The following is a 26,548-nucleotide window of genomic DNA, read 5'->3' as shown; positions in this document are numbered from 1 at the left end:
AGTGAAAATGGTTGTTTGTTTGTTTGTGCCCTGCGATTGGCTGGCAACTAGTTCAGGGTGTACCCCGCCTCCTGCCCGATGACAGCTGGGATAGGATCCAGCACGCCCGCGACCCTAGTGAGGAGAAGCGGCTCAAAAAATGGATGGATGGATGGATGGATGTTTTAGGCTAGGAAGCATTTATTTTACCAAAAAACATATTACAGCACACACTCAGAGTCCCACAATATGGTGAAGATGGAAAAAAGTCCGCAATGCACTGAATTCGCAATAGGTGAACCGCGATCTGATTCTGATATAACGAGGGAACAGTGTAAAACATGACTCGATGAGGTGCATCCGCCTGTGCTTAGGCTCACAAGAGACCAAAAACATTTAAAAAAACAAAAAAAAAGTCTTTAAAGCACAGGGAAAAGGCCAAATGATGAGACACAAGAAAAAAAAACACAACTTCCAAGAAAAATAAAGCTGCATTTAAGTATATCAGCCGTCTATCGCTACAGAGGATTCTCACGCACCACGCCCACTCTGTGGTGAGAGGCTTGCAAATGAGGCAATAAAGCCTTCGAAACTGGCAAAGAAGCAAGCAAGGCATTCAGCCTTTCTTCCATTTCCAACAACCTTTGTGAAGCTGGATTTTATGCAATTACAGCGACCAAAACCAAATTACAAAGTAGTCTGGCTATAAGTAACATACCCTGATGAACATTTCAGCATTTGAAGACAGGACAGAACAAGGACTTTGTCCAGGGGTGGACTTAATCCGAGGCAAGCACGTGCAATTGCCCGGGGCCCTAAGATTTCCAGGGGCTCCCAAACATCTCATAAAAACTGATTAATACACTTTTAGTTGATCAAAAGCACATTTGTTCCAAAGTTTATCTTGTTTGTGTTCGTTCCTAATGATAAGGACAAATGAGAAATAAGTAAACTACATGAAGCAAGGTGGATCAAAAAGTAAACATGAATATTGAATAGAAGGTCGTCATACAATTTGTACGTGATAAGACTTTCCTGTCTTGCTCAACAACAACTTTGACACAGGGCAAGCGGGCCAAGCTACAAAGTAAAATGATCCAACAAAGTGAGTCAAGTGTCGCCACGAACCAAAGCCTTGCTGAGTGTGTGTGTGTGTGTGTGTGTGCGCGCGCGCGTGCATTGTGTGTACATGTCTGCCCTGTTTGTTGACTTAACAAAACACTGCCAGTCGGAATTTTGGTAATTTTGTAAACGAGGGAGGGGCGGCTCTCCCCGTCAACATGCTGTGGATAAAAGCTGAAGTGAGGCCCAGGTGGAGTCATTGCGACGAAGATGATGAAGAACGTGGCTCTTTTCGCAGCTCTGCTGGGTGAGAACATTATTGGGTGATTCTCAAAACCTCTTTCAGTCTCGTGCTAACCTTATATGTGTGTGTGTGCCTGTTTGTAGCTTTGGTGTGTGTGTGTGAGGGTGTGACCTTCGGCCAGCTATGCCAGGGGAACCCCAACAACAACCCAAGGACATCAGACAGTTGGGGTCAAGGTCACTTTGGGGCCTCGCGGTAAGGTGGCTGGACCCGATGACCCGGGGCAGGTACGACTTGACTTTTCTGACGTGTAATGTGTCGTCTTCCAGAGGTGGCAGGTCTCACCTCGGTTTGGACATCGCTTGCGACGACAACTCCGTGGTCTACGCTCCATTTGACGTCACTCTCCGTGGGAGAATCATCGTCTATTCTGACCCCGAGAAGGCAGCCATCAACAATGGCATCAACCTGGAGGGTGAAGGTCAGTGCCGCACTCACATCTTCACCTTTAACAGAGGTGGCAAAAGTACTCCCGTGCTGTACTTAAGTAGAAATACAGAATTTGAGTTCAAAAGAAAAGAATGGCAAAAGTAGAAATACAGTAATCCCTCGCGGGGGTTAGGTTCTGGACCACCCCGGGAATAGATGAAATCTGCAATGTAGAATTTTTAAAATGGTATTATTTCTATATTTATACATATTTTAGGGCTTTATGAACCTCCCCAGACTCGTATGAATCTTCCTCACTCCTATTAACCTCTACCATACTCTTATGAACACGTTTTACACTCTTAAACACCCTTTAAACCCTTCAACATACAGTAATGCACAGTAGTACTGTACACTGTTTACAATTTATTCCTTGTAATGTGTTATAACATTGTTATTATTATTATTTTGTTTACAATGAAAAGGTTTTAGGCTAGGAAACGTTTATTTTACCACAAAGAAATAACAGCATGCACTCAAAATCCACTGAACTCCCCAACAGGTGAACCGCAATACAGCGAGTACTGTACCGACAGGATACATTGTACTGAACCTGTGCGAGTAATTGATGGGACCAGTGGTGCCTGAAGATAAGAGTGTCATTTGTTCCATTAGCATGCTCGTAACTCAAAACCTTCATATCTCAAATAATCTTTCCTCATTAGGGGCTTTTCCACCAACCAGTAGCAAAAGGTTCTTGTGGCCCATGTGGTTTGTGTTGCCATCGGACTTATTAGTTCAGGGTAGTTTAAGCAAATGAGGCTGATGTTGCTCATTACCGACACCTACTGGATCTATAAAATGTTTGTATTTCAAGCTTTCAATGTCTTATTTTACATCTTAATCTAAATTTCAAATATTTTTGATACCTGTAAAACCTAACCCTTTATCCAGGTGAGGCAATTAGAACGGATTCTCATGTGCAATGCCAACCTGGCTGCAAACAGTCTTTGAGTGAGGGAGTTTTATTATATACAGGTACATTTCAATAAATGAGAATATATTTATTCTCTTATATTGAGATGACATACCTAAATAGATTGTGTTATCATTGGCAAAGGTTGAATTGTTTGACCATGTAAGGAGTAGAAATTATAAATGGGTTCAAATGTAGGGAGTAAAAGTTAAAAAGTTAAAAAGAAAAATATTCAAGTAACCTGAAAAATCGATGTGAGTCCAATAACCAAGTATTTGCTATTTGTGACTTCCCACCACCGACCTTCACCTTTCCCACCCATTTCGTCCATGCAGGTCTATGTGTCAAACTCTTCTATGTGGATCCGGACAGGATTTCGGGAAGCGTGAGCAAGGGCCAGCGTCTGGGCGTCATGATGCCCATGCAGGAGGTCTACCCGGGAATCACCTCGCACGTGCATGTGCAGATGTGCAACAAGGAGGACCCCACAGGGTACTTCTGAGGATTGGGGTGGAGGCACTTTAATGACCTTAAATGGCACATTTGGATTTTATTGACAGGATCTATTCAAAAATTGGCACTCAAACATGTGACAATATTTATCTATTGGATTACTGCTAATCATAAGAATAGCAAACAAGTAAAGCCTACTTTTAAAGTTTCAGAAGTTTTATTTTTGCGTTATTTCATTTTGGACAACTTATTGTTGTACAAAATTTATGTGTCAAAAATAAAGATGTCAATGCATTTTTGCATATCATGTTTGTGATATTGTCATTTTCTTGAAAGTATTTTGGGCATTTAGCAGATGCTGTCAGCAGCTTTGTGTTGAATTTTAAATGTTTGCCCTTTCATTTTGGAGCCGTTTGTTGTTTGCCCTTGGGTTAATTATTCATCTATTTGAATATGTCAAAATAGATGTGGTTGAACACTTGATCTTGGGAAAAGGGACTTAAAAATGTGTCCCTTTAGTGTCACCCGGTGGCTCACCCGCTGGCTCACCCGTTGGCTCACCCGGTGTCTCACCGCTCCTGCTCCTCTCGGCATATCGAGGCTTATTCGATTTGCTGCTCATTCCACGACATCGTATGTGCTTTGAAACGGCTTGTTTTTTTTTGATAATGGTGAATATACAGTAGTGTACCTTAATACGTGTAAGTGCCATCCACATCTTAATACATGCATCAGTCAAATAAAACATTGTTAAGTCTTGGCTCCTCGCGGCATAATGACGTCACCTTTGGCTCACCGCCTGCTCATATGCTCATATCGAGGCATATGCTGGGGAATTTCTTTAACTACCGTGTTGCACAACTGGCCCGAGAACACATGGTAATAGAGTTTATGCTCCTGAAGTTTTGATTTATTTTTTGGGTGCAAATCTTCTTCTTTTCCTTTCGGCTTGTCCCTTTAGGGGTCGCCATAGCGCGTCATCCATTTCCATGTAAGCCTATCTCCGGCATTCTCCTCTCAAACACCAACTGCCCTCACGACATCCATCAACCTTCTCTTTGGTTTTCCTCTAGCTCTCTTGCCTGGCAGCTCCATCCTCATCATCCTTCGACCAATATACTCACTCTCTCTCCTCTGGACGTGTCCAAACCATTGAAGTCTGCTCTCTCTAACTTTGTCTCCAAAACATCGAACTTTGGCTGTCCCTCTGATGAGCTCTTTCTAATTTTATCCAACCTGGTCACTCAAAGAGCGAACCTCGACATCTTCATTTCCGCCACCTCCAGCTCGGCTTCCTGTTGTCTCTTCAGTGCCACTGTCTCTAATCCATACATCATGGCTGGCCTCACCACTGTTTTATAAACTTTGCCCTTCATCCTAGCAGAGACTCTTCTGTCACATAACACACCTGACACCTTCCTCCACCCGTTCCAACCTGCTTGGACCCGTTTCTTCACTTCCTGACCACACTCACCATTGCTCTGGACGGTTGACCCCAAATATTTAAAGTCCTCCACCCTTGCTATCTCTTCTCCCTGTAGCCTCACTCTTCCCCCACCACCCCTCTCATTCATGCACATATATTCTGTCTTACTTTGGCTAATCTTCATTCCTCTGCTTTCCAGTGCATGCCTCCATCTTTCTAAATGTTCCTCCACCTGCTCCCTGCTTTCACTGCAGATCACAATGTCATCTGCAAACATCATGGTCCACGGGGATTCCAGTCTAACCTCATCTGTCAGCCTATCCATCACCACTGCAAACAGGAAGGGGCTCAGGGCTGATCCCTGATGCAGTCCCACATCCACCTTAAATTCCTCTGTCACACCTACAACACACCTCATCACTGTTCTGCTGCCCTTGTACATGTCCTGTATTATTCTAACATACTTCTCTGCCACTCCAGACTTCCGCATTCAGTACCACAGTTCCTCTCTGGGTACTCTGTCCTAGGCTTTCTCTAGAGCTACAAAGACACTATGTAGCTCCTTCTGACCTTCTCTGTACTTTTCCATCAACATCATCAAGGCAAATAATGCATCTGTGGTACTCTTTCTAGGCATGAAACCATACTGTTGCTCGCAAATACTCACTTCTGTCCTGAGTCTAGCCTCCACTACTCTTTCCCATAACTTCATTGTGTGGCTCATCAACTTTATTCCTCTATAGTTCCCACAGCTCTGCACATCACCCTTGTTCTTAAAAATGGGCACCAGTACACTTTTCCTCCATTCCTCAGGCATCTTCTCATGCGCTAGAATTCTATGAACAAGCTGGTCAAAAATTCCACAGCCACCTCTCCTAGATGCATACATACCTCCACAGGAATGTCATCAGGACCAACTGCCTTTCCATTTTTCATCCTCTTTATGGCCTTTCTAACTTCCCCCTTACTAATCATTGCCACTTCCTGGTCCACCACACTTGCCTCTTCGATTCTCCCTTCTCTCTCATTTTCCTCATTCATCAACTCCTCGAAGTATTCTTTCCATCTATCTAGAACACTACTATCTACCACCAGTCAACATATTTCCATCTCTATCCTTAATCACCCTAACCTGCTGCACATCCTTCCCATCTCTATCCCTCTGTCTGGCCAACCTGTATAGATCCTTTTCTCCTTCTTTAGTGTCCAACCTGCCATATATGTCATCATATGCCTCTTGTTTGGCCTTTGCCACCTCTACCTTTGCCCTGTGTCGCATCTCAATGTATTGCTTTCGCCTCTCCTCGGTCCTCTCAGTGTCCCACTTCTTCTTAGCTAACCTTTTTCCTTGTATGATTTCCTGTACTGTGAGGTTCCACCACCAAGTCTCCTTCTCTCCTTTCCTGCCAGAAGACACACCAAGTACTCTCCTGCCTGCCTCTCTGATCACCTTGGCTGCAGTGGTCCAGTCTTCTGGAAGCTCCTCCCATCCACCAAGAGCCTGTCTCACCTCTTCCCGAAAAGCTGCACAACACTCATCCTGTCTCAGCTTCCACCACATGCTTCTCTGCTCTGCCTTTGTCTTGCTAATCTTCCTCCCCACCACCATAGTCATCTTACACACCCCCATCCTATGCTGTCTAGCCACACTCTCCCCTACCACTACCTTACAGTCGGTAACCTCCTTCAGATTACATTGTCTGCACAAGATGTAATCCACCTGCGTGCTTCTACCGCCGCTCTTGTAGGTCACCCTATGTTCCTGCCTCTTCTGGAAAAAAGTGTTAACTACAGCCATTTGCATGCTTTTTGCAAAGTCTACCACCATCTGTCCCTCCAAGTTCCTTTCCTGGATGCCGTACTTACCCATCACTTCTTCATCACCCCTATTTCCTTCGCCACTAATCACATTATACATATCACCATCAATTTCAAGTTTCAGCCTCATCACTCGATCTGATACTCTTTTCACCTCCAAGACATTCTTAGCCAACTCTTCTTTTAAAATAACCCGACTCCATTTCTCTTCCCATCTACACCAAGGTAAAATAATTTAAACCCTGCGCCTAAACTTCTAGCCTTACTGCTTTTCCACCTGGTCTCCTGAACACACAATATATCAACCTTTCTCCTAATCATCATGTCAACCAACTCCCGAGATTTTCCTGTCATAGTCCCAACATTCAAAGTCCCCACATTCAGTTCTAGGCTTAGTTCTTTTCTCTTCTCTTTCTGCCAAAGAACCCGCTTTCCACCAGGGAGAGTAGAAGAGGCAAGTGTGGTGGAACAGGAAGTGCCAATGATTAGTAAGGCATTAAAGAGGATGAAAAATGGAAAGGCAGTTGGTCCTGATGACATTCCTGTGGAGAGAAGTGTGCTGGTGCCCATTTTTAAGAACAAGGGTGATGTGCAGAGCTGTGGGAACTCTAGAGGAATAAAGTTGATGAGCCACACAATGAAGTTATGGGAAAGAGTAGTGGAGGCTGCCAGGCAAGAGAGCCAGAGGAATATTCAATGTCTTAGAACATTTCTACAGGAGGTATTTATTTTCACAGAATTGTAGTGTGAACATGGCACACCAATTTGTATTAGTGTGCTCCTGAAACTTGGCAGCGTTTGGCCTTCACAAGTGCATCAATGTCATTTAAGTGTTGTCAGTGCACCCTCCGGTGGACAAAATTAGCAACAAAATGTACTTTATTGAAAAATAGCAGTGAATGTGGTTCTTCATCCCCACGGGCCGGATTGGACCACCTGACGGGCCGGTTCTGGGCCGCGGGCCATATGTTTGGCACCACTGAAAAGGTATCATCATATGGGTCAACAGCAGGTATTTTGGATGATTGTGTGTGTGTGTATATAGAGAGAGAGAGAGAGAGCGTCAGCCTCACAGTTCTGAGGACCCGGGTTCAATCCCCGGCCCCGACTGTGCGGAGTTTGCATGTTCTCCCCGTGCCTGCGTGGGTTTTCTCCGGGCACTCCGGTTTCCTCCCACATCCCAAAAACATGCATTAATTGGAGGCTCTAAATTGCCCGTAGGCATGACTGTGAGTGCGAATGGTTGTTTGTTTTTGTGTGCCCTGCGATTGGCTGGCAAACCAGTTCAGGGTGTACCCCGCCTCCTGCCCGATGACAGCTGGGATAGGCTCCAGCACGCCCGCGAACCTAGTGAGGAGAAGCAGCTCAGAAAATGGATGGATTGATATATTGGACGTCATTAAAAACAACAAGCCGTTTCAAAGCACATACGATGTCGTGGAACGAGCAGCAAGTCGAATATGCCTCGATATGCCGAGATGAGCAGGAGCGGTGAGACACCGGGTGAGGCACTCTGAGCCAGCGGGTGAGCCAGCGTGAGACGGAAGTGACGTGTCTCATGCTGCGAGGAACTGAGACCCTTATGCCAGACCCACAAAATGAGCTAGAACTTGCTGCACTTCACGAAAACTAAGCAGATAGAATATTTACCTTATTTAACTTTGTATTTGATGTCACTCCAGAGACCCAACTATTTGAATACAATTAAAATATACAATTTTCCCAATTGTCACCATTAAATGAGGGTGAAAAGGTCCAGCCTGTTAATTATATAGTACATGATTTAACTAAAGGGCAGCAGGATGGACTGACTGGTTAGCACATCTGCCTCACAGTTCTGAAGGCCCGGATTCAAATCCAGCCTCCCAGTGCCTGCGTGGGTTTTCTCCGGGTACTCCGGTTTCCTCACACATCCCCAAACCTTGCATGGTAGGTTAAGTGAAGATTCTAAATCGCTCGTAGATGTGAATGTGAGTTCGAATGATTGTATGTATGGCTGTCTGTTTCTATGTGCCCTGCAATAGGCTGGCGACCAGTTCAGGGTGTACCCCGCCTCTCGCCCAGTAAGGAGAGATAGCTATCCAGCACGCCCCCGACCCTAGTGAGGATAAGCAGTAGGGAAAATGAATAGTGGATGATTTAACGTAAAGTGGTTATAAAGTAACTTAAGTTGTAATAAACTAAACGTAACACAACAAACACAACCAATGACCCAATATTAACTTACTCGTCAATTAGAACTTGCAATAATAAAATAAAAAACAGTTAATGGCTGGTATCATGTCATACATAACTGAGAGTGAAGAGCACAAACTTAGTACTACTATCTTTAAATTAGTCCCCACCTCCACCAAAACTTTTATTACCCCTTCATTCATAACTTAGCACTGTTTATGCTTTTGCAAGGTCAAATGTACATTGGTATTTACAAATCAGTTGCACTAGAAGGGAGCAGAGAATGTAGAGCTCAAATGAAGATGCTCCAAATTCACAATTTGAATAGCAAACCATTTCATGCATTATCAATTTAACTTTGCTCATGTAATAGTGAAACATCACGAGCCATGGTTTGTCACAATTGAACTGAGATCCTACTAAAACCCCATGAATGTATATTAAAATATAATGATACACTGCACTTTCTGAACTAAATGATGTATTACAGAACAAAAAGCTAAAAGCTAAACAGAACTGAGAAAGAGGCACATATGGCAGAAAATACACAACAATGTCACAGTACTTTTTTTTTTCATTACACAAAAAAAAAAGAGTCTCTATTAACATGAGACAATGATTCGGCAGTTTTGGTTTGACAAACTATGAAGAGGTAACATTATGTCCTTTCTGTGTTGGCGTGTCATGATGGCAGAGCATGCAGAGGTGAAGGACAAATCTACAGTCAAACATTGTCCTCAAGCCCAACGACCTGAAGCACATACGCACATGCAGTCGTGGATGTAAGTTCTTCATTTGTAGCACAGTCTTTGAAAGAACGAGAAAAAGACAGGCGGTGTTTAGAAGCAGTCAGCAAAAGCAAAGCACACACACACGCGCGCACACACATGCGGAGCATGAGCAGGAGGCAAAGGTGGAAAAAAATGGAGAGGGGGAGGAAATTTTTTTTTACAAAAATCAGAGCAGGTATAGAGTGTTACTGCAGAGAGTTTGGTGGACAAGAGTCTGTCAGGTTGGATTTCGACGCTATAGGTTCCCCCACGTGTCTGGAGCAGGCCAGTTTTCAAGAGTGCCACTCTCACTGTGCTCCTGCTCACCCAAGGTGAAGCTCAATCTGTACTGCAGCTCAACCTTCTCCTAGAACACACAAACACAAGAAGGTGTTAACGACGGTCCAGACTCAAGAGTCCACTTAAGACACAAAGCTTATACTCAAGTGGTCCCTAATAGGCAGAGAAGTCACACTGCAGCGGGTCCTCGTTTTATGACGAAGTTCTGTTCCTATGGCGACCTTTCTGGTAGCTTTCCTGGTCAATTTTGTAATAATGACACACCAAGAGGCCTACCTTGCCTGTGTTTGCCAGCAGCATGATCTGTGTGATAGCAGCGGTGGGAAGGATGGGATTGAACGCTGGGAGATCTGTTCCAGATGGTGGCTGCAACTTTACCGCCATTGACTGCAGGCGATATGTCGAAAGAATGCGTCATCAACTCATCACTGCGGCGAGGCAGACAAAAAAATATTCTTGCTGACCTTATGAGCAGAGATGTGCAAGTTTATGTTTGTGACGGTCACGGGAGCAGAGGACAGCATGGAGATGATCACCACCCGCACGTCAGGGCGTAATGGAGGCGGGTCGCGAGCAAAGTGGCAGAGAACCCGCAGACTGTGTCCGTCAAAGACAGTCACTGGTAACAGACTGCCTGGAAGGCGAATCAATGTTATGACAGAGCGAGAGGAGCTTGAATTAATGTTAAAAAATTAAGTCGACTTACTGGGTTTAATGGATTCTAGAGGTACAAAAACATCAGCCAGTGAGTCCTCAACAGACGCAGTCTGTGTGTGCGCCGGATCAAATGTAGGGCCAAGGCTGGGGGCCCTTGAGTGGAGGTGTAGTGCGGGGCGCTCCGAGGTGAAGACCCGGATGGGGTTCGGGGTAATATTAGACCCCAACTTGTTCTGTAGATCTCTCAGAGTTGGTTTGACCTGCTGTTTGTCCCTACATGCAGACACAAAGACTTATTGACAATTGTAATGTACTCAGTAATATTAGTCGTTTTTTCAGAGACGAAAAAGAATATGCCCACAAGTATAATTTTATTATCTGTGTGTTGCTCTACCAGTTGTAGCTCATTTTTCCAATTTCGCATGGATGAGTTGAGCCTAAAATGTAATTCTGAAAAATCTATCATTTTTTTGCTTTTGTGTTGGAATAAATAACTGTGTTTAGTGACTTTCCCGACCGATCTAGCGACCAGTTTAAAACAATCTGTGCCATGTACACATCATGTTGAGTGTTTCATTGGTCCAAATCAAGGTCGGGAGGAGTAATTGGTTTAGTATGTTTGTTTGAGTTATTGGCGTGCCAGTCCTAATATGTAGCTACAGACTTTTTTCAATGATACATGATAACTAATCATTTATTGTAAATTATTCTACGGACCCACAAGCTACAGCTCACAGACCCCAGTTTGAGAACCACTATTTTAAAGCAAAGAACCTCCAGAAGACCTGTACCATTTGACGTGTTGGCCTTCGGGAGGGAGCGACTGCTGCAGCAGCGTCTTTCCCAGTAAGTCGAGTTCATCCAGGACCGAACCTCTGGGATCAGAGGCGGGAGAAACGGGGTGCGATTGGGAGGGAGGTTCCGGACTCAGGAGGAGACTGGGTGCTGCTTGGATGTCTGCATCGATGCTGTCAGACGACTTGAAGGAGAAATTGAGATGGTACAACTATTTATAAGAAAATCATACAAATGCATCAATCACAGGATTGTTCCATGAACCCCAGGCACACACCTGGAAGGAGTCCCAGGCCGTGGAGTCCCCGGCAGGGTTAGAGGTGTGTGTTCCTTCACTTAAACCTGTGTGGGACAATACCGCAAAATGAGTACTTCATCTCAACGCCCTGAAGTATTTTGTGTTTAAAATCGACACCCTAAGCATTATCAGGGCTACGGTTACCAAGCGACATGAGCTCATCATCGAGTAGCGATATGCCAGTCTCCTGCGAGGTTGCATTGAGGCTGTCGGTGGGAGTAGGGAGTTCCGGGAAGGAGGGGGGCGACTGGGGTGATGTGTCCAACCCAGACAGATCCAGCAGTGCTGTCCCCACTCCTGGGTTAAAATTTCACTTTAGAATAACACGTGAAATGAATGTGTTCACTGATCACGTAGCAAGGCTTCACCAACCTGTCTGTTTTTGTGCGTTTAATGCATTGTTGCTGTTCACTATCTCCCCTTTCACCTGCTGTTTGTACAAATTGATGACATGGGTCAGGCTGTCATTGGCCTGCAGGATCTCCGCTGTGGAAAGCAAAAGAGAAGATGCTCTTCATTGTCATCACTGTGCTGATAACTGACAGTAACGGCTTTGTGGCTGATGTTGTTAGGTCCAGAATAGGCGCTGTCCTGCGGCGTTTCTTTAGACCAATTTCTCCAAGTTCCTGGTACTCGTTTCTAGCATCACATCAATGAAAAAACCTTTACAGACAACTTCTGTTTATGAAGTCATACTCTGTAGCTTCTGTTCAACTATACGTTTGTGCAAAATACAGCATATCATGTGATCAACTAATCACAGGAAAGCAACTTGAGACAGTTAGACATGCAGATGACAATCAACACAATCTGCTGATATTGTTGATATCCATGCTTATCCAGGAATTACTGATCCATTTAGCTGCAGTCAAACAGTAATGTGCCCAATTTAATTTAGCCTACTAATAATTGTTTTTCTTTCCCTGAAAATTTTATGGTTTGTACTTTACTTTTTTGAAGGTTTTTTTTAAAGTTATGTTTAAGACTTATCTTCCTGTCAGCCATTTTGGAAATTAGGTCATTGTTGGATGATCATCAGAAGCAGAGAGCTGTGATTGCATTTCTTGCTTTGTAAGTAGAACCACCACTATACATTTTCAAAAGGTTGCAAAATGTGTCTAGGAAAGCTGCAATAGGCTACATACAGCAGACAGTCAAAAAGTGGGTGTCCAACAATATGCAAAACAATGAAGGCAAAACAATGAAGGCATTTCCAAAATGGCTGACATAAAGAGGACAGACTTAAGACTTTTTTTCTTTGAAATAAACCTTTAAACAAGTATTTAAACTACAAACCCTGAAAATTTCTGCAATTGGCTGGCGACCAGTTCAGGGTGTACCCCGCCTCTCGCCCGAAGATGGCTGGGATAGGCTCCAGCATGCCCGCGACCCTTGTGAGGATAAAGCGGTACAGAAGATGGATGGATGGACCCTGAAAATTTCCCCCCAAAATTTTATTAGTAGGTTAAATTAAATTGGGCTCATTACTTTTAGACTGCCCCTCGTATTTATTTTTTACACAAAATCATTGGAGGTTTTCAGAAAGAACTAAACTGATTCATGCCTAATAATTGTGATAACTGAAAAGACATGTTGAACCTTGAAAAGGTAGCAGAAGACTCCTGTGTACTACGTTTATTCTTACAATTTACACAGAAAACAAAATAACAAAATCAGACAGTAGAAGACTGGAAAAATGTTGCCTGTTCTGATGAGTCTTATTCCTATTTGGTTTTGAGGGTAGAGTCAAAGTGGCACCAGATCTTTTAAATCCTTTTATCCCATTAGCAACTATTTCATTGCAGACAGAGTTCCCCGCTAAAAAGTGCAATAGAAATTGTCACAGAAACAATGAAAATCAATTAGGCATCCCACAGTTGAGATAAAAAATTAATATAAGCAGACAATTATCAAAACACGCACTTATACAGTAGCACTATAATTCAGCTAATCACAATCAAAGCTTTTTAAGTGATTGGTGTTTTTTTTTTTTTTTATAAATAGTATACAGACCAGTCCGACAGTTGCCCGCCTTCAGTGTAGCACCTTTTTGTGCCGGGCTGCACTGTGGTCTGAGAACAGCTTAATTGTTAATTGCACACCCGCGATCCTAGTGAGGATAAGCGGAACGAAGATGAATGAATGAATGAAAGGACAACCCCTTCAGTGTAATACAGTAGCATGTTTAGCTGTTTTAATGTTGATTCTTCCCACGCCGCAAAGAGAATACATGCCTGTTAGTATTGTTGTATGCTGTTAGTATGTGCTGCTGCTACGTGTGTGTGTGTGTGTGTATAAAGTAACAGGTGAATATAATTACTGTAACATCTACGCTAATTTCCGTTAGCCCATCAATAGCGTTTCGCATTATCGGCATTATGTTAGGATTAATCTAGCCTTTTATTAGACTAAAACAATAGTTGGTTGAACATTTTGGTGTTTAAATATAAAATGTTTAATTCTCTTTTGCTTTGTCAGCTCTACAGTTAACTGAGAGTGACAGCTTGAAGAAAGTACACATTGCCTCTTACTTGGGAGAACTGTGCGACCAATAAATCATGAATACTTTAAAAAGTATGTTTTAATAAGTTTAAATGTGTTTAAAAGTGTGTTTTACCAAGTTTAAATGTATCTAGCAGCAGTTCTCCCTGGAATTTACTGGGAGCAAAGCCAAAAGATATGAGACAACATCTAAAAGGGAGGACACAACACCAGCAGATTACCGAGGAACCCGGCTGACCTGCGTTGCGGGCTGCTTCAACCCTGAGTGAGCGGCCGTGGACGGGGTCGCTACAGCGAAGGGCAAGAAAAAAGGATGCGAGTCAATGAAAAACATTGACATCAGACTTACAAATAGATTTGCGCCACTTTTACAAGACCCTGGCCAAGAATGCTCATCCCATACATACAAGAAAAAAAATGGCACCCCAAACGTTAATAGTTGGTGATGGAGCTGTCAAGGATGTGAAACGTTTTTGCAGTGAGACGTTTTTGCAGTGAGAAGATCACCAAAGTCCTGGAGATCACTAATCAGCACCCAACCGTGAAATATGTCTTTATACACCTGGATGTTCTCAAGCAGAAATCAGAGGTACTGAAGCGAGATTTCATTGATTTCCTAACAAAAGTGCAATGTTTGGATGCTGAGGTTTTTATTAGTGGACCTCTCCCACTTGTACGATTTGGAGATGAACGTTTCTCTAGGCTCAGTCAATTAAATAAGTGGCTCAAAGAAGTGTGTACAGCACTATCCGTGAGTTTTATTGACAATTTCTGCATTTCTTGGGAGCGCAGACATCTTTACAAGTCAGACGGTTTCTGTCTAAATAGACAAGGGGTTAAGTTATTGGCTGCCAACGTTTTTATACTGTGTACATCATTCAGCGGCCCAAAAAGAAAACATTGGCCTTGGTCACACGGCTGAAGGACAAAAAGATGCAGTTGTTCCCAAACAATCGGAGGAACAGGAGATAAGGCGACACGAGGCGCAGACGGATTCATCAGCGTCATCCAAACAATCGGAGGAGCGAATGACATGAGATGAGCCAGCACGTTGAATCTCCCACACCCCTCACCTGCCCCATTGGAGCAAAGCCCAACGCAAATTTCACTTTCTACTAGCCTAAATTCTCTGCTAGGTGTGACGGACACGATGAAACGATTGTCAATATTGGAATCCAACGCACGCCAATCCAAGATCTTCCTCCCATCCCCTCTCGCCTGAAACCACCATCCACTAAGATGCGAAGGGCCCCTCCTCCGCCCATGAAGAACCTTATCTGCAAATCTGACTGATATCTGCAGGGTCTTTTCCAGAATAAGTGAGATCCCTATGGAGATCAAGCATTTTTGATCCCTGTAATTACAAGGGACAGAAAGTTGGTCAAAGAAATATGGCACAAAAAAGGTAGAACTACGAACGTAGTGAGGATAAAATGTGACTCTATCAAACCATTGTCTCCAGTTATCTCTGCGAGACGAGCTCTTTTCAATATCAGGTCACTGGGTAATAAATCAATGTTGATTAATGACATGATTACAACCTATGATCTGGACATTTTGTTACTAAATGAAACATGGTTAACAGAAAGTAGCTGTAATTCCATTTTAAATGAGGCAACACCAGCAAATTTTTATTTTATGAACAAGTGTCAAATAGGAGAAAAAGGCAGTGGTATTATTAGTGCTGTTATTTTTAAGTCATTATTTCAGTGTAAAGAAATTATACTGGGTGATTTTAGCTCTTTTGAATATCTTTGTTTTTTTAGTTAAAGGTGACCCAAAGGTTATTGTTTTAATAATTTATAGGCCTCCAAGATACAATAGAAAATGTATGGAGGAACTGCTGTCAGTTATTTGTACTGACTACAACTATTTTGTCATAATGGGAGACTTTAACATTCATGTTGACAATAACACGGGGAAAAAAAATCTAAAGAAAGAACTCTCTGCTATACTAGACACATTTGATCTCTCGCAACATATTAAGAGTCCAACCCACACTCAAGGTCACATCTTAGACCTGGTCATCTCTAAGGATGTTGAAATTCTATCAATTGACGTTAAGGATATGGCTATTTCTGACCATTTTTGTGTATTCTTCGAATTACAGATTCTTCCAAAAGTTCAAAACCTCTGTCTATTAAGAAATGATACATAAATGAGAGTACCACCACTAAGTTGATGGAGACCATTGCTGTGCCACAAACTGTGAATGCTGAGACAGTTGACGAACATTTGGATAATTTCCCCTGTAAAAATCTCAAATGCCATGAATGCTGTTGCTCCTATTAAAACTAAGACAATCTTGCGGCAACCTAGAACACCATGGAGGAGCACGATGGTAAAGACCTCTAAATCAAAGTTTAGGAAAGCAGAACATAAGTGGAGAAAAACTACACTCCAAATTGACTATGACCTCTAAAGACAAAGTCTTTGTAATTTTAACCAAGAGTTAGTCAGGGCTAGAAAGCAACACCTTTCTGAAATCATCAGTAAGAACTGATGGTCTTCTGACTGGATTCCCTAAAAAGAGCATTAAACAGCTGCAGCTCGGGTTCTGACCAGAACAAAGAGGTCAGAGCATATTACTCCAACTCTAAAACGTTTACATTGGCTTCCAGTCAGCTTTAGAATAGATTTTAGTTCTGCTACTGGTCTATAAATCACTAAACGGTTTAGGTCCTGAATACATGATTGAAATGGTAATATAATATAAACCCAGTTGGGCTCTGAGATCGATAGACTCAGGTCCAATAGTGGAGCACAGAGTCCAAAGCAAACATGGTGAAGCAGCATTTAGCTATTATGCTGCACACAAATGGAATAAGTTGCCAACAGAAGTGACGTCAGCCCCAAGTGCGCATGTTTTTAAGTCCAGATTAAAAACTCTTCTTTTTTCCCATGCTTTTTAGAGCATTTCCACTTTTAAATTATATTTCTTGCACTGTACGCTGTTTTAATTGTATTTTTATTTTCGCTTTGTTTTAAATGTTTATGGGCTGTTTTTTTTCTTAGTTTTAAAATGATTTTAATCATGTAAAGCACACTGAGTTACCTTGTGTATGAAATGCGCTATATAAATACATTTGCTTGGCTTTAAAGTGTGTGTGTGTGTGTGTGGGGGGGGGGGGGGGGGTAAAACTATGAAAAATCGTTTTTAAAAAAATATATGGTCTCTCTATATATTGCAGATTTGCACCTTTTGTGAGTGGGTCTGGAACGTATCCTCGGATAAACGGGGGTTTTACTGTACAGGAACATCAAAGCTCACCTAAAGCCTCGTCATTATCCTCCGTATCGCTTGCCAATCTGAACAGTGTGGGTCTCATTTTTTCGCAGCGCTGGTAAAGGTCCTGTTAAAACATGTATGCTTATGATCAAAATTACATTTCAGCTGACATTAAGAGATTAAAGGCGACGCTCTTTGCACTCACCTGTATGAGCTCTGAGTTGCTCTGAGTTGTGGTGTTAGCGTCGTAGTCCTGCAGGAGCTGAGTCAGCAGACAGATGCTCTCCTTTACCTCCTGGATCGCACCCTCACGCTTGGACACCTTCTCTGCTCGCTTCTGATCCTACAACAATTTAAAAGTGACTTCACAGTGCAATGCACAGTGTGACTATCTTTGTGTGCACAATTTATTTTTCATTAAAAAACAAGGGATCATTCTGCGGTTTTTGTTTTGGGGGAGGGAGGGTTACCTCTTGGACCATTTCCTTGATGAGTTTGTTGGCGGCCTTCAAGTCTTCAGGATGCGAGCTGTTCAGCAGGCGAGACAACATCTGTCAAAGCCAAGAGGAGCTTTAAAACGAGGTGAGAGGAGTCATGGCAGGGTCTGACAGACGTTATTGTCACGTGGAAAAGCTATTTTATGTCCAGTTTCAGGGTTCTTACTTTGGACTTTTCTTCATCTTCAAAAATGGCATTTTTAGGTCGAGGTGGAGGAAGATTGGGTAGTTTATCAGGTGGAAGTTCTGGGTCTTGTTTGATAATACCTGCAAAACAAAAGAAAAAAATCTTCATAACAGTAATTTAATTTTCCAGCCGTAATTATAGGGCTGTTGAATTTTTATAGTTTGCCTTCAACTGTAAACATTGAACTATTGGTCCAACAAGGATGTCTACTAGTGTGCAGAAGTGTCAAACAGTCATGGAAGGCAATAGTGGGGAAAAAGAAAAACATTACTAGTGAGAAAGTCATTCTACTAGTGTGCCCTCGTCATTGTACGAGTGTGCTGCAATTGTGTTACTCGTGAAGATAAAGAGTGTACTAGTATATGAATCTTAAGATGGATACCAAATAAAATGACTAATGGCTTTCCATTCACCTCCTACCTTGTTTCTTTAGCATCTGATAGGCGTCTACAATTTTGGCCTCATCGGGCAACCCTAACGTCCAGCCATAGATTAACTCCAAGACCTTCTTCTTCACTGGCTCTGGTGAGCGTGAACCCAGGTACTGTGTGAGGACAACAACACATATACATCACATGTACTGTATGGGGAAAAATTATGCAGAAATGTGCACAAGCGAGACCCTCACGACAAGAGGATATCTTACCTTTGGTGAAACTACTTTGATAAGCTCATTAAGAAAGCGGAACTTGCCCACTTCATTGTGAAAGCGTTTCCCACAGTTTTTCATACACGACTCCAGAACCTGGTGGAGAAGCATGCGCATTAATTAATTAATGTCCAAAGGATAAAAACATATACACTATGTACACTCGCCCTCCACATGTGCAAAGACACTGGCGCACACTTATGAGCAAAAAACTAAAATGTATCTTAACATTGGATTTTATTAGAACATGCAGTTGTACTTTGTTATGGCTGGTGAGTGCATTTACCGCTAGCCCCTTTTACACCATATGCTCAAGTAAGGATTTATGGAACTTTTTTCCAGTAACAGAGTTGGGAGCTGTGCTGACATATATGCAAGTATAAATGCCAGAGTCTGACATTAACTGGCTGGGTTATCAAATAAAGGGTGGCCACTCGCAGCATACTGGTAATGATGAGTGTATTGTAAGGTGAAGGTCCTGGTTTTGAATTTAAAAATTGGATATATAATTCACTGACATTTACGGGGATTGGCCGCGAATAACGAAAATCTGCTCATAATTGGCGCTCTTCCAAGAAAAAAAGAGGTTTATAATTTCCTATGGATGTCACAAGATGGCAAAGCACTATTTTTGTTTAAATGAAACGCCTCAACACACCTCAACAGTTCCTTGACACCAAGATGCCATGAGATGGTGGCAAAGCATTATGTTTGTCTCAATGAAACACCTAAACTAACTTCAACATAGTTCTTTGACACCAAGATGGCGCCAAAGTAATACTTGTATTGCCTTGGCCTGTGCACAAAAACAGTGAATGAGTGAGTTTTTCAGTAAATGAGGAAAGGTTTTCCAAAAATATGCCAATATGTGAATTTGTGAATACAGAAATGAGAATATGTGAGGGTTCACTGCACATTAGGGCTGCATCTAATGATTATTTAAATAATCGATTAATATGTAGATTATTTTTGGATTAATTGGGGAATCAGATAAAACCAATTAATTAATGTACATCCCTTTATTCCTAAACAGGACATTAGAAAATGCACAAATGTATTATGATTCAGTTACTGGTTTGGTCCGTCACATTTCTGAGAAAAGAAATTTAAAAAATAAAATGTTGATCATTGTTTTCTAAAGTAAAAGCTGCTTTTCGTAAATTTCTTATTTTGATTAAACACAAAGATAATCCGTGTGCTTTCACGAAGGACTACAAAAATCTGAGAATATTTACTGTTGAGAGGCTTAAATTTGGACAATTTAGATTTAAACTAGGTCCCTAAATGATTAAACGATTATCAAAATTGTTGATTTTGTGGATTAATCGATTCATTGTTGCACCTCTACTACACGTGCATTACATAAAATCAGATTTGGGCATTTGAACCTGCAGTGTAAATCCAGCCTAGAAAGATGATAAGCAGACTTAGCCGGTAAAACAAGCATGTCAAGGTGCCACATCACGAACGGGGAGCTAGATAAACCGGATCCAGCGTATCGGAAACACCGGGATGCCAGGGAACAGGTGTGAGGCCTAACACCCAATACTGTCTTTTCCCTTCCTGTTGTCCTGAAAAGATATTGTTACTGTCTGGCATGTACTTAAGACACAAAAGCATAACGCAGGATGTTCTGTTACGGCTAAGCTATGTTGCGGAATGTCTTTGTAAAAGAGCCTGCTGTAAACCAGGAGCATTGATATCGCGTAAGCTAATTTCGACAATCTGTTTGAGATCGGATTTTACCACAAGAGCCTGCATGGCTTCCCACTCCTGCGGAGATTGGATCTTGTGAGCCAGCAGCCTGGTGGCCAGTTGAGGTCTGCAACACAACACAAAATCCAAGACTTGAACAACAATTGCATCACATTAGCCAGCTGTGTGGGCTGACAGAAGTACCATTTGACTTTAACCATTGTAATCATAGGTTTTTGAAGGCTCTTTTCAGACGGCGACTGAATTGATTGTTAAAAGTTAGCTCATTTGAGTCTCCTTTGTAGTGGCTAATTAAGTTGTTCTGATGCAACAACATGTCTTGTCCCCTCCTCTTACCCCTCCAAATCATTGTTGAGCTGTTCACAGAACGCATTGATGCTGCTCCAGTCGGTTTCCCTATTCAGTGGGTTGGTTGCTCTGTCTGTAATATCAAACAATCAGAAAACAGAGGTTGTGAATGAAATGGTTAATTTACTACATAATAAGTAGACTGCTATGAAGTTACAAAAGATGTCAATGCAGTACAATAGTCGCAATGCTATGCACCACGTCGTCTGGAGATAAAATCAGGAATCCTTTGTCTAGCCATCAGGCCGACATACAAGGTGTCGAACTTACAAATGGTGAGCAATACAATAGTCAGCCGAACGGCACAAAGAATACGTCACCGAGCAGCACAAGCACGTTTTTTAATTTGACGTTTTATTTTATTTTATGGTGTTGAAGTTATTTTTCATACAAATATTTACTGTAATTATTACTTAACTACTGCACTGGCATAGGTTAGTGAAAGGCTAAGGCATGGCTTAGGAATACCTGGTTTTCATGCAGTAAAAGACAGCTATATTTATTATTTTACTACTATATTACTTAATTATTTTATATTCAGGGCCTATTAGTGTTTTTCCTACAAATATTTCCTTGAGTTACAACATTTCTAGGTTAGAAATGGCTCGCAATGAACGAGTTTGTGCAGACGTAAGAATATGATCTCAGGCAGCACAAGAGGCCATGCTCAAAGAGCGCCGTAATAACGGTTTTTCATTACATTTTTTTATATTTATGGCCTAGAAGTGTTTTCCATACAAATATTACCTCTATTTATGACTCAACTACTGCGTAAGCATAGGTCATTGATAGACCTTGGTGCAAATTCGGGAAGGAATGCAACCCCGTTGTAAACAGAAGGCCCCTTGTACAACTACAGTAGACACAGACTACATTCAAAAAACACTAAAACAGTGGTTCTCAGACCTTTTTCATCAAGTACCACCTCAGAAAATACATAGCTTTCAAAGTACTATCATAGTGACCAACATTAAAATACAAGAGTGTAGTAGTTTTTATCAAAATCCAAAACAGTTTTTCCCCTAAAAAGTGAAATTAATATTGTTGTAAGCCACTGTAACATTATGTTGTTTGAACATTAACACTGCTTTAATGCAGGAAATTAAAGACTGTTCCTAAATAATGATTCAATTAAAACATTCCACGTAAAATTTCAATTAAAATTGTACCTAAATAAATTAAAAATAATAATAATAAAATTTTTAAACAATGCAAATGTGTTGTGCTTAAAAGTTAAACCTGTACTTAACACACTGTGCTAGATTTTCAACAAGATTAAAAATGTGAATGTTTTCATTATAGCCAGTAAATAAAGTGTCAAAACTGGATCATTTAAGACAGATTCCCAACCGCTGGTGCATTACAGATCACCAGGTATGCTGCGAGAAATTATCCAATTGCACTTAATTGGTAAGGTATTTACTCACTACAAAAATGTACCTTTGTTCTATGATCAATGCCACGAGACGTATCGTGGCAGGGAGATTAAATGTTCTTCCACTCGATAGCAGAAGGCATATAATTTAAAATTCCACAAATCTCAGATCGAGCGCCTGGGTGCATTTTAAAGCTGTAGTACGTAACATTTGTGGAACCCTCGGCTGGAATTCTGCATTACTACAACAGAGCTTCGCTATGACAGAGGCTATGCCAAAGCCCCCACCTCCCCACCCTAAGCCACTGTGTGATTAGACAACATTTTTATTCTGTTTTGAAGGACACCAGACTGGGAATAAAAAGATGCTTCTTCGGAGGAGTTCATTGTTGTAAATTCCCTATTACTGCGTTTTGTGCCAGCATTGTTCCGACGGTGCTGAATTTTGTGTATTTGACTTCAGGCACTATGTTGGGCAGCTAAAGGGTCCTCAGGAAGTTGTTAGTTTGTTCACGGCAGTTACTGTTTTCTTGACACAACAAAGCCTGTCGGCGTTTGTGATCAAGACATCAAACAGAAATAACCCAGGCAATGCAATGCAGACAGTGAGTCATTCCCTATCATTGCTGCACAAGTAAAATGTGTAATTTCCTGTTTGTCACATCTGATCCATGATTTTTGTTGCCAGCAAGCGTGGAGCGTGAGAATGTCGCTGGTCAACAGTCAACAAAAAATATAAAAGATCAAACACTGAAAAATACAGCAAGATGTTAGAGGAGCTGATAAGTTTAATCAGTATTTTGTCATTTCCTCTAGTAGTGGTTCTGGTGAAAATAACTTTTTTTACATACTGCAGCTTAGTGCCATCTGTGCCAACTGAGGCCAGTAAGAGAATTTTGTACTTTGGCATTGTGTCCTGGAATGCCATTCAGCATCAACTCAAACTGGCCTCATTTGTCTCTTTGTATAGTTTGAAATTAAAAATGGTTGAATTTCTTGATACCAGTTCCTCTTACTGTGGCATTTCGAGTTTTTCTTTGCACATTGACTTTGAAAATGTTCCTCATGGTGTTGTGAATATGCTAGACTGCTGTTGTTTTCTTCTTGCATTATATACATTCAGTCAGTATTTATTGCACTTCATTCTGGGTTGATGGTAGTCTTCTGTTTGTAATTGTTCTGTTTTTTAATGTACTTTTTGTGAACTGTGTTCTTATTAGACTTTACGCCGATTTTATCGGCCTTACCGGTATCGGCTGATAATTAGCATTTTATGCTGATCGGCTTTAATGTCATAATTCGCCGATCCGACGACGTCATTGATTTACTGCGCGTCGCCATCGTCCACAGTATATTTTAATCCAAAAGCTAGTTTATTTTTAGCCTTGTTGCGTAGTCCTGTAAATACCTGACTGCCAATACAGTTATTTATTAAAAAAAAAAAAAAAAAAAAAAAACATGTCGGTCTTGTGGAACAGACAACACGTCTGAGACAGACATCACGTAATGCCCAGATCAGACTACAAGACAAATTTGCTCTTTCACGCTTGCACTATGCCAGACTACTGCAATAAAATCTTGTATTCCGATACCACCCCATCCCGTTTTTTACGATCAGTGGGCTTTAACTTGTCAACTCAAATTCGACCGGATACACTCGTTACCGTGGCGACGACAACAAGAGTGGAGCGCGCCGACTGTATTATAAAAACAAAATGGGGAAAAACGTGTGTTGGTGGTCACCGGTGCCCAGGACAGGAGAGGACGTTCGTTTAAGGCTTGCTTGGGGTATGTTCCTGTACGTTAAATACGATACGGCTCGCAAGCAGGCATCAAAACGTTATGTAGCCTAGCAACTACTGCTAGCACGAACGGTTGGCCGAATCATGCTCTAAAGTTTTGGTTTGGGTGAAGTAATTTAATTAAAAATAAAGAAATTTAATTACAGTAAGTTAGCACCCATTATTTCTGTCATGTTGTAATGTTGGTTTGACCTGACTGATTAGAATACACGATCTGACTAGAGCAGTGATTTCAAACCTAATGGAGCCAAGGAACATATTTTAGAATTGAAAAATCCCACAGCACACGAACAAAAATGTCACAAAAGGTGGATACATTAATTACTGTATTTACTTCCTGCCATCTAATAGAAGACGATTCATTTGTTCTGTTTGGCACTATGCCTGACTGGCATAAATAGAGGAACAAAGATACATTATTTATTGTAAATATAATTTCTTGAGCAATTAGGTACACAAGTATATACAGTAAATAAACAGGTCATTTAAATAGACTCTATCGTGTGATCGGATCAGTGATCGGTTATTGGTTTTTTAAACTCGCCGATCGGCCCCAAAAATCTTGATCGTGTAAAGCCTAGTTCTTATATGTATGCTTTGTCGTGTTACGACGTGAATTGTGTCGGATCAACCGTGAAAACGCGAACTCAGTGGCTTTTATTTTCTGGTTAAATATAGGTTTGGATTGATTGATAGTAGCAGGCAGAAATAATTAAATGCTCTTCCACTAGATGGCAGAAGGTACATAACCTGTGTATCCACTTTTTGTGACGTTTTTCTTTCGTGTTGTGCCGTGAGATTGTTTTCTAATGTAAAATATATAGGCTTGGCCAAATAACAAAAAAAATAAAATAAAATAATTTAGAAAAATTGATTTATGTATGAACAAGCAGCCACCTTTCGTACAGTGGCGTTAGCTCTGGTGATGTGTACTCGACGGTGTTTTGGGCAAATCCAGAACTTTCTTACGGGTCAACAGCTTTAATACACTCAAAGTAAGCCGCGTTAATGTAACCGATAGTCCCCAACGTCCTGTCACGTAGCATAGTGCTAATAAATCAAGCCATGAAGCTAAAAAAAAACAACAAAAAAAACGCCAGTCTATGCTGTATTGACAGCTACCAGGTACAGGTAGCCAGGGAGCTAGGTTAGCATCCTGTGTGTCACGGAACCGCCTGCAGCATTCGCTGGCCGCTTAAGCGACACTGACAGCTCACACATAGCATGCAGATATTATATAATGTATGTTCCGGGACCATTTGCGAGTAAAACACGTTTATTTAAGCACAAATACTCACTAATGCGAGACTCCAAACTCTCCGTATCGGGAGGAGCAGCCATCACAGCGAGATTTATGTCGTTACGTTCGTGCGTCAGCCCTGTGACGAGCTACGTAACGGCACGTAAAGTACGTAAAGGCAAGTCGAGGCGGATGAAGTGTAGAAGTATCAGATAGACTCGATTTGAGTCGTGACATATTTAATTATTGAGATTTTGACTAAAGAATTCTCATAAATATACTGTTAAAAGCCTAAATACCTTATAATATATGTATATATGAACTGAAATTTAGTTTAGTTTGGTTCTTGACCGTACCACTGGTCGTAATTCTATGCTCTGTGAAAACTACGTCACTGTACCGGAAGTTTGACACATTTCTAATTAAAAGCTACAGTGAACTGCTATCAAAATCGGAACATTGCATTTGATATCTTTACCACTTTTTGTTTTAATCGAATGTTGTGGCTGCGAGTGTATCAAGCTTTTACTTTACTGTTTGACTGATCCACCAATTAAATTTTATTTGCAAAATTTCCCCGCAAAAAGAATTCTCTAATCTTGTGGAATTGTTTTATTATTATTATTATTATTATTATTATTATTATTATTATTATTATTATGAGTATTATTTATAGGGAGGAGAGAAGGTTGTTATAATTTAACACCCACCGCCCAAAAAAAAAGAAACTCATCGGTGACAGGACATGGGAATGTTGTAGAAGTAATCTTTTGAAAATGTAAATACTTGCAGAGATTTATTTAAATAAAGTCTTATACACATTTGTTTCCTACCTTGTAAAATTATTAAGAATTATTGCGAGAGAACAAACGTGACCAGTCTCTTCATATATATTAATATCATTAATTATTAATAATAGCAAATATAATTAAAGATAATTTAAGCACATTTGTTATTTCAGTGTGTGTAAAACTGGTAGTCTTTTGCATTAATAAGTACCCTAGAAGTAGTTCTGTTTCAAAAATGTTGGTGACCCCTGGTACTGTATAAGGAAATTATTTATTCTTAACTTTAAAAGGTCATTGGAATAGGGAAAGTTAAAAGTATATTATGCATAGCTAAATATTAATATATAAATATGGTTACTGTCCCAATTTTTCTATTGCATATTGGTACATGTGTGTAACATTATATTTTATATATTGATAATGAAGTAGAAATTGGAGTTAAGAACAGATTTATGGGAAGAGTATATTTTCTTCCTACTCCTTTTCGAACATGTAAATGATCAAGTATGTGTAAACGGTTAATTTATTAGTCATGTTTGTGTTGACTATTTCGATTCTGTTTTCAATTGTTTTTAAAAACGTTATCTTAACTTTGCCAAAGTCACTTTATTATATTTTATTAGTAATTGTTTATATTTGAGTGGTCGTATACCTGTTCGAAATAAACACGGAAAATAATAAAATTACAGGCAAAAGACCTAACTAGTGACAACTGGCTCAAACAATCACCGGAGACAAATCCCATACTTGGCAAATAAAGATGATTCAGATTCTGATTCTGATTCTGAACCAGGCGAACCATGGAAAATTCTAGCGACAGCGTTTTGTCTCCC

The 26,548-nt window shown here is 41.0% G+C and overlaps 2 protein-coding genes across 3 annotated transcripts; one reads left to right on the top strand and one right to left on the bottom strand.

The window, feature by feature from the left end:
* The first annotated feature begins 1,188 nt into the window (after nucleotides 1-1,188).
* lect2.1 (leukocyte cell derived chemotaxin 2, tandem duplicate 1) lies at nucleotides 1,189-3,450 on the top strand. Its single transcript, XM_061748980.1, has 4 exons — nucleotides 1,189-1,348; nucleotides 1,429-1,540; nucleotides 1,615-1,766; nucleotides 3,026-3,450. Exons 1-4 carry the CDS (start codon nucleotides 1,312-1,314, stop codon nucleotides 3,190-3,192), a joined length of 468 nt encoding a protein of 155 aa, XP_061604964.1. The 5' UTR covers nucleotides 1,189-1,311; the 3' UTR covers nucleotides 3,193-3,450.
* Nucleotides 3,451-8,640: 5,190 nt separating this feature from the next.
* gga1 (golgi-associated, gamma adaptin ear containing, ARF binding protein 1) lies at nucleotides 8,641-25,118 on the bottom strand. 2 transcript variants are annotated; one of them, XM_061748978.1, is made up of 17 exons: nucleotides 24,986-25,118; nucleotides 20,499-20,583; nucleotides 20,193-20,268; nucleotides 18,444-18,542; nucleotides 18,218-18,341; nucleotides 17,777-17,877; nucleotides 17,584-17,664; nucleotides 17,319-17,456; nucleotides 17,156-17,237; nucleotides 11,755-11,868; nucleotides 11,527-11,679; nucleotides 11,362-11,426; nucleotides 11,081-11,268; nucleotides 10,339-10,562; nucleotides 10,097-10,266; nucleotides 9,909-10,019; nucleotides 8,641-9,699 (listed from the first exon to the last, which is right to left on the bottom strand). In XM_061748978.1, the coding sequence occupies exons 1-17, from the start codon at nucleotides 25,026-25,028 to the stop codon at nucleotides 9,589-9,591; spliced, it is 1,965 nt and encodes a 654-aa protein (XP_061604962.1). In that variant the 5' UTR covers nucleotides 25,029-25,118; the 3' UTR covers nucleotides 8,641-9,588. The 2 variants fall into 2 exon arrangements, with proteins under 2 accessions (XP_061604962.1, XP_061604963.1); XM_061748979.1 differs by having other exon boundaries at nucleotides 9,914-10,019.
* Nucleotides 25,119-26,548: the final 1,430 nt, after the last annotated feature.

This window comes from Phyllopteryx taeniolatus, chromosome 16, assembly GCF_024500385.1.
Source record: "Phyllopteryx taeniolatus isolate TA_2022b chromosome 16, UOR_Ptae_1.2, whole genome shotgun sequence".
NCBI classification, from domain to species: domain Eukaryota; kingdom Metazoa; phylum Chordata; class Actinopteri; order Syngnathiformes; family Syngnathidae; genus Phyllopteryx; species Phyllopteryx taeniolatus.
This window is presented reverse-complemented; position numbering and strand designations above follow the sequence as displayed.